The sequence below is a fragment of the Bos taurus genome, chromosome 29 (genome assembly GCF_002263795.3).
Source record: "Bos taurus isolate L1 Dominette 01449 registration number 42190680 breed Hereford chromosome 29, ARS-UCD2.0, whole genome shotgun sequence".
NCBI lineage: Eukaryota > Metazoa > Chordata > Mammalia > Artiodactyla > Bovidae > Bos > Bos taurus.
The window spans coordinates 23,330,185-23,346,711 of NC_037356.1; the positions used below are offsets into that span (position 1 = coordinate 23,330,185).

General features: G+C 40.0%; 1 protein-coding gene across 2 annotated transcripts in view; it reads right to left on the bottom strand.

Moving 5' to 3' along the window:
• Window positions 1–16,527, bottom strand: part of NELL1 (neural EGFL like 1) — a 1,045,899-nt gene that overhangs the window by 74,393 nt on the left and 954,979 nt on the right. The window contains exon 16 of one of the 2 annotated variants that reach the window (XM_024987478.2): window positions 4,487–4,627. The exons of the other annotated variant lie outside the window; for it this stretch is intronic. Coding sequence (XP_024843246.1) covers window positions 4,487–4,627 — 141 coding nt within the window. The remainder of the gene's footprint in view (window positions 1–4,486; window positions 4,628–16,527) is intronic. 2 annotated transcript variants of the gene reach the window in all.

The following is a 16,527-nucleotide window of genomic DNA, read 5'->3' on the forward strand; positions in this document are numbered from 1 at the left end:
TCCATCAACAAATGATCAGCTTAAGAAGATGTGGTATATATGTGTGTATACACACATACACATGATGGAATATTACTCAGTCATAAAGAAGGAACAAACTACTGTCTTTTGCAGCAACATGGATGGATGTAGAGAACATTATATTAAGTGATATGTCAGAGAAAGAAAAACAATATATGATGTCAATTACATGTAGAATCTAAAAAAAAAAAAATGATACAAATGAACTTATTTACAAAACAGACTCACAAACATGGAAAACAAACTTTGGGATACCAAAAAAGGAAGTGGAAGGAGGGAGGGACAAATAGGAGTATGAGATGAACAGATACAAACTATTATACATAAAATAGATAACAAGGATTTGTTGTATAGCACCAAAAATTATTTCTAGTATCTTGTAATAACTTTGAATGGAATATAATCTGCAAAGAAAAAAAATATCACTGTGCTATACACAGGCTTCCCAGGCGGTGCTAGTGGTAAAGAACCTGTCTGCCAATGCAGGAGACATCAAAGATGTGAGTTAGATCTCTGGGTTTGGAAGATCCCCTGGAGAAGGACCTGCTACTCACTCCAGTATTCTTGCCTGGAGAATCCCATGGACAGAGGAGCCTGGGAGGCTACAGTCCATAGGGTTGCAAAGAGTCTGGCATAACTGAAGCCACTTAGCACACATGCATGCTATACATGTGAAATTAACACAACATTGTAAATCAGCTATATTTCACTTTAAAAACATGCAAGAAAACAGAGAGTGAGTGTTCCAGGCAGTGTTACAGCAAAGGCAAAGGCCCTAAAACCAGGTGATTTCACTGTTACATGCAAGACATGAAAAGATCAGAAAGGCTAACATATATAAGAGAAAGCCCAACAAGTGGACAGGGGCAATGTCACCTAAAGCCTGGAGGAAAGACCATGCAAAGAGTTAGAAATTTATTTTACATTTACTGGGAAGGCATTAGAAGGATATAACATGAAAGTGATATGATCAGATTTATACATCTATTATGCCAAGAAATATTCTGAACCAAGAGTGCTTTCAATTACCAAGAGGGAAAAAAAAAAACAAAAACCTAAATGATGGTCAGATTCCTGTTCTTAGTAAGACTCATTTACAAAGCTATTTTTAGTGAGGAAATGCAAGGGAATTCAGAGGAACAATTATCTAAATTTAAAATGTTCTAATTAAAACAACCCTAGTTCCTTGCCAAGGACTCCAGCTTACCAATGTTTTCCTGTGCAGAGCTGAAATCAGTTCATGGATGAGGAAAGTGCATCCCCAGGGAGGCAGAGCTCTGTTCCCCCAGGCACACCACTCAGTATGGCAGAGAGAAATCAGTAGGTGAGGTGGCCACGGCATCTGTCATCCTAGCAGGGACATTTATGACCGCGACAGGGCACAACTGATAATTACATCAGAACAGGCGTAAAGTGGGGTTGTCCCAGGCATTTGGGATGTAGGGTCACCTTTGACCTAGGCTTGCGTCTCTACTTGTACCAAATAAGCTGTGAGGCCAGAAGCAAGGTGTTACTCTTTCTGTGACGGTATTTCTTTACTGGACGGATGAACTATGGTTGCGTTTTCTCATTTACTGAACACCAATTACCAAAGCATCTCGCTGGAGAGACAGAACAATGAACCTTATTTTATGTTTACAGACTAGTACAAGAACAATAAACTGAACAGTAGAACAGCTACAGAAACATATGCCAGGATAGAAGCTCTAGAGTTAGTAGAGGAGAGGACTGATAACCCCTATGAAGATTTCAGAGAACGCATCATGGCGATCTGGTGACATCTGAGCTGAAGTTAGGGCAATGAGCAGAAATTCATTTTTGAATCAACATGATCAGGAAAAGAGAGGGTCATCCCTGAGTCAGAGCTCTGCTCCATTCCACCCACAGAGGGTCGGCACGTGCAAAGGTACAGAAGTATGTGACACCGTGGTGGTCAGTTGCATCAGCGAGGTGATCTCTATGGTCTCTCATGAATAAAAAGCTAAGCATCCCACATTTATTGATATCAAATACAATTTTTAAAAGTGAAAGTTTTGTTTTTAGTCCCCAAATGTAATATCACCTATATCAAAATTATATCTTTCTATCTCCAATTGGTTCAGTTCAGTTCAGTCGCTCAGTCATGTCTGACTCTTTGCGACGCCATGAATAACAGCTTTATTGACTATGCCAAAGCCTTTGACTGTGTGGATCACAATAAACTGTGGAAAATTCTGAAAGAGATGGGAATACCAGACCACCTGATCTGCCTCTTGAGAAATTTGTATGCAGGTCAGGAAGCAACAGTTAGAACTGGACATGGAAAAACAGACTGGTTCCAAATAGGAAAAGGAATTCGTCAAGACTGTATATTGTCACCCTGTTTATTTAACTTATATGCAGAGTACATCATGAGAAATGCTGGACTGGAAGAAACACAAACTGGAATCAAGATTGCCAGGAGAAATATCAATAACCTCAGATATGCAGATGACACCACCCTTATGGCAGAAAGTGAAGAGGAACTCAAAAGCCTCTTGATGAAAGTGAAAGTGGAGAGTGAAAAAGTTGGCTTAAAGCTCAACATTCAGAAAATGAAGATCATGGCATCCAGTCCCACCACTTCATGGGAAATAGATGGGGAAACAGTGTCAGACTTTATTTTGGGGGGCTCCAAAATCACTGCAGATGGTGACTACAGCCATCTCTTTGCGATTCATGGGGTTGCAAAGAGTCGGACACGACTGAGCCACTGATCTGATCTGATCTGAATCACAGCACGCCAGACCTCCCTGTCCATCACCAACTCCCGGAGTTCACTCAAACTCACGTCCATGGAGTCGGTGATGCCATCCAGCCATCTCATCCTCCGTCATCCCCTTCTCCTGCCCGCAATCCCTCCCAGCATCAGAGTCTTTTCCAGCGAGTCAACTCTTCGCATGAGGTGGCCAAAGTACTGGAGTTTCAGCTTTCGCATCATTCCTTCCAAAGAAATCCCAGGGCTGATCTCCTTCAGAATGGACTGGTTGGATCTCCTTGCAGTCCAAGAGACTCTCAAGAGTCTTCTCCAACACCACAGTTCAAAAGCATCAATTCTTCGGCGCTCAGTAACAATAGCTATTTGATCTATTCCTATTCACATAACATCTATCTACTACGAGTTGCATATATACAGAAGTTCCTGGCCATGGAGTAAAGGAAGTATATGAAGACCCAGGTTAAATTCAAAGCTCTCTGTGAAGTTGCAAATCATGGCTTTAACAATAAAAAGAATAGGGATGGAGTATGAGACAGAGTGCTGAGTATGCAGAAACATATGACCATTTCCATTTTACACACAAGATAACTGAGGTACAGTTTAGAGGAGATCTTGCAGCATACTTAGTCATGGCAGAGCTGGAATCTGACTGCAGGGAGTCTGGCTCAAGGGTCTATGCCTGCAACAACTAAGCTGCACGCCTTTCAACAGTAATACCAAGACTGCAATGGACAAGCTTGTGTGCTTACTGTTCCCTAATTCATCTTTGCTTCAGAGCCCATCTCAGGGCAGAAGTTGTAAAAACACTGATTGGTTCTTAGCAGCAACCTTTAGGAAAAAAAGGATACGCGGTGAGCAGAGACAATGGATTTTCAAAATCAAATTTCCACTTTCTAATACAGCATTCTGAACTTTGAGAACCCATGGTCAGAATGCTTGCCCTCTGGGTCAGCTCAAATCAACATTAAGAATTCAGCTGAGTCCACATGACATGAAATAACTGGATTGGTTAAGGTTCTCATGGAAACAATTACATTCTTGATCAGTTGTTTGGATTTCATGACAGGTATAAGGTCTTAAAGGTGAAGAACTCCATATCCTAACCCCCTCTGTCCAGCAGGTAACAGAACCACAAGCAGAAAAGACATGAAAGGAGACCTTGCAAAGATGATGGCAGCAATAATAGCAACAATAATAAGGTTAATTTGACTCTATTATATTTGTGCATCAATCCAAAGCTTATAATCTTTAAATATATGGCATCCCATTTAAATCTAATAATATAAATATGTGCATTATTATCCACATTTTTATATATTCACAGATGAAGGCTCAGAGAGGTGCAGTGACATTTGTAGTACAAGAGCTGAGATTTAAACTGAACTTTCTGTGTCCAGTAATATTTCCTTTTCTCCCACAGCTGCATCTCAAACTGCAAAAAATTCTAGCAAGTCATCATGATTTCCTTCAGAAAGAACTAAACACCACAGCCTACAGACTTAGGCTTTGTCCTCTGACTGCCCTAGTTTTTGAATAATAGTTCTAAAACTCTACATCGCATAATCCCTGGCCTGATCCCTGAATTAAAGAGGGAGCAAATTTGAGAACTGATGAGTTTAACCAGGGAGGGGTCATATTTTAACAGTGGGAGCTGAATAGACTGCCAAAGTAGGCTGCCTCTCCTGCAAAGGTCCAGAGGGATGGAGGGCAGGGCTGAAAGCTGCTTACCAATACAGGACTCCCCGGACAGTGAATAGGTCCCATCGTCATGGAAACCGCTTCTGCACTCACAGTGGTACCACCCTGGTAGGTTAACGCAGCGGGAATGGTTGTGGCACTCAATGATCCCCTCTGTACATTCATCAATATCTGCCTCAGAGAAAAACACAAGCCCACCAGGACATTAATTTCTTTTGACACTAACCTTTTAATAAACACCTAACACACCTAACATACTCAGGTCAACATACTGATTAAAACTGGTTATTCACCTAAAATGAAAGTTACTGGAAGAACCAAGTCCCATCTTTTTCCCCAGAATTCAAACAAAATGAAAGCTTCAGTTTTCGGATGCTCTCTCATGAATTGAACAATGGATGAGAGCTGATGGTCATGAAGACATTTCTAACTGCATATGCTGAATCACCAAAAACTAAATTGAGGATGTCTGGCACAGATCTGTCATTCAGAGAACATGATTCTTCTCTGAATTGATGATTCCAAGAGAGTAACTCCAGATATTGCTTGGTATTCTTTGAAAATATCTGTGAACAAATAAGTCCAGGAAACTCTATCTTAAACAGTGTTAAGCTAATGATTTTTAGATTTCAGTCTCAGAGATTTAACATATTTATATGCCCTGTAACTTGGAGAGGAGAATCATAATATGCACTGTTTCCCATATTTATTTGGCTGCAGAGTGCTTTTTCTTTGGATTGTAGCTTACAAAACTAAGGTTTGGGGGAGCACAATTTGGGAACTACTGTTCTCTCTCTCTCTACAACTGCCAATTCACTAAATGACTTCATTTATGATAGTCAATCAGAGCTACTCATTCTTCAGTCATCCCTCATTAAAGGACGTATTCTAGGCTCTCTTTGCTCTAGAATCTGGCTTCATAGAATCAGCAAATGCATGGACCACTCAGATTCTCTAGCCCAAAGACTTGCCTCTGAGCTGAAGGAAAGTGACAACCCTGCAGAAAGATGAGCTGTTGATTGTCATGGTAGGCTCAGCTCATCTTACATAGCCTCTTCAGGTAATTATTTCTTGGAATATAGCAATTGCTGGCTGGGAATCTTCCCCTATTTCTCCTGGAAATATCTATACTACAGTAGTCTTATATAAAAAGAAATTAAACTAATACTAATATATAGCACATGAAAACCACATGATAGAATGAAAACCATAGTCACAGAAAATTAATCAAACTATTCACATGGGCCACAGACTTGTCTGACCCAATGAAACTATGAGCCACGCCATGTAGGGCGACTCAAGACGGAAGGGTCATGGTGGAGAGTTCTGACAAAACATGGTCCACTGGAGAAGGGAATGGCAAACCACTTCAGTATTCTTGCCTTGAGAACCCTATAAACAGTATGAAAAGACAAAAAGATAGGACACTGAAAGATCAACTCCCCAAGTCAGTAGGTGCCCTATATGCTATTGGAGATCAGTGGAGAATAACTCCAGAAAGAATAAAGAGACAGAGCCAAAGCAAAACAGCGCCAAGTTGTGGATGTGAGTGGTGATGGAAGTAAATCCAGTGCTGTAAAGAGCAGTATTGAAAAGGAAATTGGAATGGTTGGTCCATGAATCAAGGTAAATTGGAAGTGGTCAAACAGGAGATGGCAAGAGTGAACATTGACATTTTAGGAATCAGTAAAATAAAATGGATCGGAATGAGTGAATTTAATTTTGATGACCATTATATCTACTATTGTGGTCAAGAATCCCTTAGAAGAAAGGGAGTCACCCTAATAGTCAACAAAAGAGTACAAAATGCAGTACATGGTTGTAATCTCAAAAATAACAGAATGATCTCTGTTTGATTCCAAAGCAAACCATTCAATGTCATAGTAATAAAAGCCCATACCCCCAATCAGTAACGCTGAAGAAGCTAAAGTTGAACGGTTATATGAAGCCCTACAAAACCTTCTAGAACACCAAAAAAAGATGTCTTTTTCATTACAGGGGACTGGAATGCAAAAGTAGAAAGTCAAGAAACACCTGGAGTAACAGGCAAATTTGGCCTTGGAATATGGAATGAAGCAGGGCAAAGACTAATAGAGTTTTGCCAAGAGAACACACTGGTCATAGCAAACACCCTCTTCCCACAAAAGAAGAGACAACCCTACAGATGGATATCACCAGATGGTCAATACTGAAATCAGATTGATTATATTCTTTGCAAAGATGGAGAAGCTCTATACAGTCAGCAAAAACAAGACCAGGAACTGACTGTGGCTCAGATCATGAACTCCTTATTGCCAAATTCAGACTTAAATTGAAAAAAATAGGGAAAATTAATAGCCCATTCAGATATGACCTAAATCAAATCCATTATGATTATACAGTGGAAGTAACAAAAGAGTCAAGGGATTAGATCTGATAGACTAAGTGCTTGAGAAACTATGGATGGAGGTTCATGACATTGTACAGGAGGGAGTGATCAAGATCATCCCCAAGAAAAAGAAATGCAAAAAGGCAAAATGGTTGTCTGAGCAGGCCTTACAAATAACTGAGAAAAGACGAGAAGCAAAAGGCAAAGGAGAAAAGAAAATATATAAGAACCTGAATGCAGAGTTCCAAAGAATAGCAAGGAGAGATACGAAAGCCTTCCTCAGTGATCAATGCAAAGAAATAGAGGAAAACAATAGAAAGGGAAAGTCTAGAGATCTCTTCAAGAAAACTAGAGATACCAAGGGAACATGTCATGCAAAGATGGGCACGATAAAGGACAGAAATGGTATGGACCAAAAAGAAGCAGAAGATATTAAGAAATGGTGGCATGAATACACAGAAGAACTATACAAAAAAGATCTTCATGACCCAGGTAACCACGATGGTATGATCACACACCTAGAGCCAGACATCCTGGAATGTGAAGTCAAGTGGGCCTTGGAAAGCATCACTATGAACAAAACTAGTGGAGGTGATGGAATTCCAGTTGAGCTATTTCAAATCCTAAAAGATGATGCTGTGAAAGTGCTGTACTCAGTATGCCAGCAAATTTGGAAAACTCAGCAGTGGCCACAGAACTGGAAAAGGTCAGTTTTCATTCCAATCCCAAGAAAGGCAATGCCAAAGAATGCTCAAACTACCACACAATTGCACTCATCTCACATGCTGGCTAAGTAATGCTCAAAATCCACCTAGTCAGGCTTCAACAGTACGTGAACTGTGAACTTCCAGATGTTCAAGCAGGATTTAGAAAAGGCAGAGGAACAAGAGATCAAATTGCCAATATCCGTTGGATCATCAAAAACGCAAGAGATTTCCAGAAAAACACCTTCTTCTGTTTTATTGACTAGGCCAAAGCCTTTGAATGTGTGGATCACAACAAAACTGTAGAAAATTATTAGAAATGGGAATACCAGACTACCTAACTTACCTCCTGAGAAATCTGTATGCACGTCAGGAAGCAACAGTCAGAATATGACATGGAACAACAGGCAGGTTCCAAATCGGGAAAGGAGTGTGTCAAAGCTGTATACTGTCACCCTGATTATTTAACTTATATGCAGAGTACATCATGAGAAACGCTGGACTGGAAGAAACACAAGCTGGAATCAAGATTGCTGGGAGAAATATCAATAACCTCAGATATGCAGATGACACCACCCTTATGGCAGAAAGTGAAGAGGAACTCAAAAGCCTCTTGATGAAAGTGAAAGAGGAGAGTGAAAAAGTTGGCTTAAAACTCAACATTCAGAAAACTAAGATCATAGCATCTGGTCCCATCACTTCACGGCAAATGGGGAAACAATGCAAACAGAGAGAGACTTTATTTTGGGGGCTCCAAAATCACTGCAGATGGTGATTGCACCCATGAAATTGAAAGATACTTGCTCCTTGGAAGAAAAGCTGTGACCAACCTAGACAGCATATTAAAAAGCAAAGACATTACTTTGTCAACCAAGTCCATCTAGTCAAAGCTATTGTATTTCCAGTAGTCATGTATGGATGTGAGAGCTGGAGCATGAAGAAAGCTGAGCACTGAAGAATTGATACTTCTGAAGTGTGGTGTTGGAGAAGACTCTTGAGAGTCCCTTCAACTGCAAGGAGATAAAAGTAATCAACTCTAAAGGAAATCAGTCCTGAATATTCATTGGAAGGACTGATGCTGAAGTTGAAACTTCAATACTTTCATCACCTGACATGAAGAACTGACTCATTGGAAAAGATCCTTATCCTGGGAAAGATTAAATGCAGGAGGAGAAGTGGATGACAGAGGATGAGATGGTTGGATGGCATCACTGACTCAATGGACATGCGTTTGAGCAAGCTCCGGGTGTTGATGATGGACAGGGAAGCCTGGTGTGCAGCATTCCATGGAGTCACAAAGAGTCAGACACCACTGAGTGACTGAAATGAATAAAGCACACGAGCTTCCCTGATGGCTCAGCGGTAAAGAATCCACCTGTAATGCAGTAGCCATGGGTTCCGTCCCTCAGTGGGTAAGATGCACTGGAGGAGGGCATGGCAACCCATTCCAGCTTTCTTGCCTGGAGAATCCCCATGGACAGAGAAGCCTGGTGGGCTATAGTCCATAGGGTCCCAAAGAATCAGACATGACTGAAGCAACTTGGCACACAGGCACATAACACATAATGGATACAGTGTACTATTCCGCATGCCCTGCCATTGGCATCAGTTCAAGGGCAATCAGTGACCTGTGGTACGATGTCCCTGAAAAGTCCTGAGTTGTGTATAAGACTGTGAACACAGTTTGAAAACTGCCATTCTTATCTCATGGCAGTTGAGTCAAGTATAGAGAACGATGCAGCTCTCTATTCCAGACAACTCCATTGTGGTCTTTTTCTGCCAAATGCCATCTTATTCCTTCATGGCTGGGATGTTCCCTTCATGCTGTTCATTCCTTAGGTTTCTAAATGCAATCAGCCCTCAGGATCAAGTGCTTCTATGCACCTTCAGCCACTGTAGGCAGGTTGTGTGTGCATTTAGTATATATCTCCAACAAATAGATTTTCAACAGCCATATTCTCATTTCTGAAATTTTATAGCCATGTGGTTCAGTGGGACACACCTTGGATCATTAAAATGTTCAAAAGTTGACACAGAGAAGTGACCTGAGGCTATGTCTCACAGAGGGGAAGGACTGGCCCTAAGTTATGAAGTCAGTTTCAGACATGACTGTAAGACTGATTTTCAGAGATACCACCTCTATATGAGGCTGAAAGATAAGTCTCTGTAACAAAGCAGCAACATATTCGGCCTCAGGCATTTATTTCCAAAGCTTCCAGAAAGGCAGTCATGATCCCTACAGACCCTGCCGCTTCTAGACTACAGATAATATTTAGGTAACAACCATCTAGCCACAGTTAATGTGTCAAGAAACCAGGAAATATAAAAACAAAAGCTTCCCAAATAACCAAAATTCATATGTTCTGGTTGGTCTCAGGGTCACCTGCTGCCCCACTCACTCTCAAAACCAACCCAGTTTGGAGGTTAAATTATCTGAACATCTTACAAATAATTCCCCTGCCCTCAATTAATAAGCAGTTTCTAGGAGGAGCAGGAGTAGTGAAAGATGTCCAATTTTTTTTTTTTCAATTCACAGATGTTTTTATTCCCAAACTGAAGTAAGAGAGACTAGCAAAAGCTTCCAGCAGGGTAGAAGCTACCTGTGTAGCATAGGGAACTCTTACAGGGAGTGAAGACAAGCAATTTATACATCTACAATTACTTTACAGACACTAGGGAACCCCTGGCTTATAGTGAAAACTAGGAAAGTAGCCATGGCATCCCTTGCCTGGGAGCTGAACTGACCACAGCAGTTTCTGGGGACTCACTGGGGATAATCAAGGCTCATGACAGACCAGCAGCTGGAAACAAGGCTGTGCCTTTCTATTCTGTGGGTCAGGTCCATAACTGAAGGTAACAATTTCATTTTATATGAAACCAGGCTGCACTTGAGAGGTGATCATATTTTCATCGTGTTCAGAAAACTATTTCTTCTACGTAGTCACAGTAGTATTAAAAGCAACCACCGCAAACCCAAATACAGAAAATACTTGGAAGCTTTTCAGTGATACCGCGGGGACATTAAAAATGGTAAATGGCTTGAGGCTGCCTTTGTCCTAAGAGATTTGTTTCTACCAGTCAGTACTTGCTACAGGCAAACAAACAAGACAGATGCTCTGGGAATGGGGTCTCTGTGAGTTCACTATGGAATCCGGCTCCCTGTCTTAAGGAATCCTGATTAAATTAGAGGGTGCCCGGCTGCATCAGCTAGTGTCAGCCATCGCAAAGGAAACAGACAAACAAAACATTCATTTTTCCTTCCTATAACAAAACCTAGAGTTTTGTTTAAATTTCAGTTTACTCTAGCACAGACCTGAAAATGGTGGAGAGACGTTGGAGGATTCTTGAGCGTGGAATCTACAGTATTCATTTCTGTATTCAGTCTCTGCTACATAATAACTCAGAGCAAATAGGTGGGGAAAAAATAGAAACAGTGGCAGATTTTATTTTCTTGGGCTCCAAAATCATTGCAGATGGTGACTGCAGCCATGAAATTAAGAGATGCTTGCTCCTTGGAAGAAAAGTTATGACAAACCTAGACAGTGTATTAAAAAGCAGAGACATCACTTTGCTGACAAAGATCCAATATCTAGTCAAAGATAAAGTTTTTCTAGTAGTCATGTACTGATGTGAGAGTTGGACCATAAGGAAGGCTGAGCGCTGAAGAACTGATGCTTTTGAATTGTGGTGCTAGAGAAGACTCTTCAGAGTCCCTTGGACAGCAAGGAGATCAAACCAGTCAATCCTAAAGGAAATCAACCCTGAATATTCATTGAAAGAATTGATGCTGAAGCTGAGGTTCTAATACTTTGGCCACCAATGTGAAGGGCCAACTCACTGGAAAAGACCCTGATGCTGGAAAAGATTGAGGGCTGGAGAAGAAGAGGGCAACAGAGAATGAGATGGTTGGATGGCATCACCGAATCAATGGACATGAGTTTGAGCAAACTCCAGGAGATAGTGATGGACAGGGAAGCCTGGAGTTCTGCAGTCCACAGGGTCGCAAAGAGTTGGACAAAACTTAGTGACTAAACAACAACAACATGATAATTCACGTGAGAGGCAAGGTCACACAATTGACAAATGGTGAGACCAAGTTCAGGATGAGCTAGAATCCATATTTGTTACTCTTCTGTCACATCATGTCATTGGCAAATGAAGAAAGAATGATTTTTACAGAGACAATACATTTATTCAATTCTCTAAATATACACTGAGATGAAAATATGAGTCAAGGATGATATTAGTGGTAGCACATGCAAAAATGAAGACAACATGATCCATGAAATCCAGGAACTTGATCAGGAAAACGCAGTATATAATAATACATGCTCATCCTTCCAACCCCAACTGACACTACCTTCTCCAACTCCTCTAGACATACAGTGCCTATCTCCCCTAGTGATTCAATGTGTACACACACATCTATTTAAGCACAGCAGCATTTCCCCTTTTGTGTACATCACTGAAATGCAGAGCTTCTAAGAATTGACACAACATCTTAGGTGTACATTTTATGTGATTATAAGGGACTGTAAAGTAGTTTGAAAGTGACCAATAACAGTTTGTAGGAATGAATGAATGAAAGAGATTCAAAGTACCACAAGAGATCCTGCTGTTTGCAAATCACAGTGATACAAAGTGAATTCACAAAACTAAATATTATGGTGATAGTTTAATCTTTATATATTATTTACCTCTAAAAGACAACATGTAGTTTCTTTCTGTTTGGTTGGTTTGGTTTGGTTTGTTTAAGACTTTGCTTCTGAGTCTAATTTTCAGAGATTTTTAAGGCAGTACAACAAGCAACAAAAGACACACAGGTAAAGTTGTCTTCAGTCTTATTTGCGCCTTCAGTTTTTAACTTACCATGATGGCTACCAAAGCTTTTCTTCATAGGATGTATCCTAAGCAACACATTTAATCCTATTTTGAATGTACAGTGAATTTGCTATCAAAAGTCATTGACAAACACCTCCTTGGATTCTTGCAAAATTCTAGTTTCTTCAGTCAGATCAGTCTCTTCCCTCAGCTGATCTCCTCTCTCTTAGATTTCATATGAATTAGCTGAAGTTCACAGTGAAATAGTGGTTCCAGCTGCAGCTGGATTATAACTTTTCTGCAGGTTTGTATGTTGAATCATAAGGGAAAACTTGATGCTTTTGCTCATTCAACAGAAGTTTATTGAGCATACTTGTATGAAGCTGTATACCACCCTATGATAAAGAGATGAAAAGATAAAGCCTCTTTACACCAGACATGTAGGGTCTATCAGGACAACTAGAATGTAAACATATAACCATGGTTAAGAACATTGGCTTTGGACACAAATATGACTTCAAACTTCTGTTCACCAACACACTAATGTATTGTTTAGATTTTTTTCCAAATCTTTGCTTTCTCACTTGTAGATCAGGGATAACAAAATTAAACTTCATAGAAATGAACAAAAAAGACCCTTAAGCAAAATCTATTGCTTCTCCTGTTGAATAGGTTATTAATGTTGACATCTATATTTCTGCTTAAAAATAGAAGACAGAAAAAAGTTATTATTAACTTGTAATTGGGAAACTGGTTAGGACTGAGAGATGATTTCTGGATCTTTAAAAGTGTTCATTTGTATTCAGAGACAGCTGTGATATTGCAAAACATTCAGGAATAGAATCTGTGACTCTGTAACATGGGTATGTGCATGCATGCTAAGTTCCTTCAGTCGTGTCTGACTCTGCATTCTCATGGACTATAGCCTGCCTATCTCCTCTATCCATGGGATTTTCTAGGCAAGAACACTGTAGTGGGCTGCCATGCCCTCCTCAGGGGATCTTCCCAGCCCAGGGATTGAACCCGTGTCTCTTACATCTCTGGGATTTTGCAGGTGGGTACTTTAGCAGTACTGCCACCTGCGAAGCCCAAATCTATAATATCTATCCCATAAAACTGGATTCTCTCCTCCCCCACCAAATTACATGAATTTAAGGAACTGGGAGTTATACCATAAAGTGCTCAAGTATAGTGAATGCAAACATGATTATTATTGAATATTTGCTGAGTTCCAGGACTTTATGAGCATAGCATATCTCAGAATACATGAGGGAAACTAAAAAGACAAATAAAAAAGCTAGGCTCAAAACCACATGGAGGTATTAGCTCACACCAGTCAGAAAGGCTATCCTTAAGAAGTCAACAAATATCAAACGCTGAAAGAGTGGAGAAAAGGGAACCCTCCCACACTCTCGGTGGGAATGCAAATTGGTACAGCCACTGCGGGGAACAGTCTGGAGATTCTTTAGAAGACTCAAAATAGAGCTGTCATAATATCCGGCAAGCCCACTTCTGGGCGTATATCTGGAAAAAGCCCTAATTCAAAAAGATACAAGCACCCCAGTGTTCATAGCAGCACTATTTGTAAGTGCTATAAATAGTGAAGACATGGAAACAACCTAAGTACCTATTAACAGATGAATGGATAAAGATGCGGTACATATATACAACAAAAGTCTATGCAGCCATAAAAAAAGAAGGAGATAATGTCATTTATAGCAACACAGATGGACCTAGAGAAAATCAAACTAAGTGAAGTGAGTCAGAAAAAGACGAATATATGATATCACTTACATATGGAATCTAAAAAAAATTATACAAATGAGCTTATTTACAAAATAGAAACAGACTCACAGACATAGAAAACAAACTTATGATTACCAAAGAGGAAGCGGGGATGGGAGAGAAATTAGCTCAGGATTAACAGATACACACAACTATATACAAAACATATATATAAAACAGGTAAGCAACAAAGACCTACTGTATAGCACAGGGGATTGTATTCAATATCTTATAATATTGATAATGCAATATTGTAATCTTATAATATTGTAATGGAAAAGCATCTGAAATACACACACATGTGTCTGTATGTATGTATACACACTGAATCACTTTGCAGTATACCAAAAACTAACACAACATTATAAACCAACTATACTTTAATAAAAAGTTAAAAATAAAAAGAGAGGCTCTACAGTAGGACTAGGCTAGCTCTTCCATCTTTTCTCCTTCTTCGGCTCCCAAGCATGTATTCCGAGCACTCCTTTTCAGATGGGTGACGCCACATGACTAAGCTCCACCTCTGAAGTTAGAAATCATGTAATTCCAGTATGGCTCCCAACACGTCTCCTATGAACCTCCATGCTATTCGCACCTTCTCCCTGGAGGCTGATGTACCTGGAAACTTGGAAGCCACATGTTGAAAATGGCAGAGCCTCGGTTTGCCTGGCTCCCTGCATGACTAGGCAGAGCAGAGCCCTTACAGAGACCTGAAACTGTCAGGGACTCTTCATGTGAGCAGAGATGTGTTTCTGTCTTGTTGGAGCTGCTTTATTGTTACAGCCAGTTTTTCCTGTTTTCATAGGCCCCTTTACATATTAAGGAGAAAGATTGTGCTCAGGTCAGAATCATGTAGACACAGTTTCTAAAAACGAAAATAAGCAAACAAGACAAAAAACTTCAGCGTCAATGAAGATTATACAGGCAGGTAAAAAAGTGGTTTTGTGTTGAAAACCAAGAATCAAAATAATGTGCAAATGGGACAAAGCTTTGTAGACACATAACCTGAGTTGGAATCCTGGCTCTGTGACTGCCTAAATAGAAAACTCTGAGCAGTTATTTATCTTTTTTCAGCTTTCAGTTTCCTTAGCTCTAAAGGAGAGGGTATTACTTAGCTCACATTGTTGTTTTAAGGATTGAATGAGATCAATGGAAAGCTACTCTACCAAGCTAGGCAGGCACTCATTATGTTTGCAATCATTAGCATTCTCTAATTTCTAATCCCCACTTAGTCACAGAGGAGCTATGTGTCTAGGCCAAGACAGTCCAAGTCTCAAGGATTCTGTTGCTTTCATGTATAAGGCAAGGCCTGTGCTATAGCACACTTTGGTCCTCTTCCAGCTTTAACTCCCTATAAGACAGCAGATCTGGGCTTTGGGCTTATGTCTTCATCTGCTGCAAACCAGCTGAATGGTGCTATCGAATTTAAGCAATCTCTCTGTACCCCAGTTTCTTCATTAGTCAATTTGCAATAGCAAAAATAAATGTTTTGTCTGCCTCACAAACAAAGCTTCAACAAGGCATGAACAACCTCCAGAAGTCAATTAACTGCTACACTGAATATATGGTGACATCATTATTACTGTCTCTTCTTTGTAAGTCCTGATTAGCCATAGTTTTGGTCCATTAAACTGAAAGGTGTCTGCTATTAATAATAGCATCAATGGCACTGGTGATATGACTCTTCTCTACCTTTTATAAATCTCTTTTTTACTGAGTTGGCACAAGAAAATCAGTCTCTTCCTGGTTGTACCTTCCTATTTTACCTCCAAAGTGTTTCTTTTTATTTGACTATTCTCTGCACAAATCATTCCTAAATTCATCCAGAAAGAATTAATTTATCCCATTGCAACTTTTGTCTCTATTCTGGAGGGTTTCTGATCTACAGCTCTATAATCTGACTGCCAACAAAAGTTAATATACACATATACTGTTGCCTATGAATTAGCTAATCTCAGAGGTATCTTCATTTCAAATTTATTCTCCCCAAAACGCTATACACCATGTATCTTTCTATGTATCAATCTCATTTTCCTTCCCAATATTCCATCCTAGCTTTCATTCCTCACAATCAATGAATATAAAGTCAAAGTTCTTCTAAAGGCTTATGAAACCCCACATGATCGGCCTGCTCTTACCTCTGAATTCATCAAACACTTTCTTTTGCTTATACTGGCCAAGACAGCCATAATGACTTCCCAGCTACTACTCAGGCATATCAGTCATGTTCCAGCCACTGCATATGTTATCCACATATGCTGTTCCTCTTTCTAGAATGTTCTCGCAGATACTTCCATGGCTTAATCTTTCAATCTCCAAGTCTGTACAAACAAATATCCACCTTCTCAGCAAGCCCTTGCCTGGCCACGGCATCTGAAATTACAACCATATCT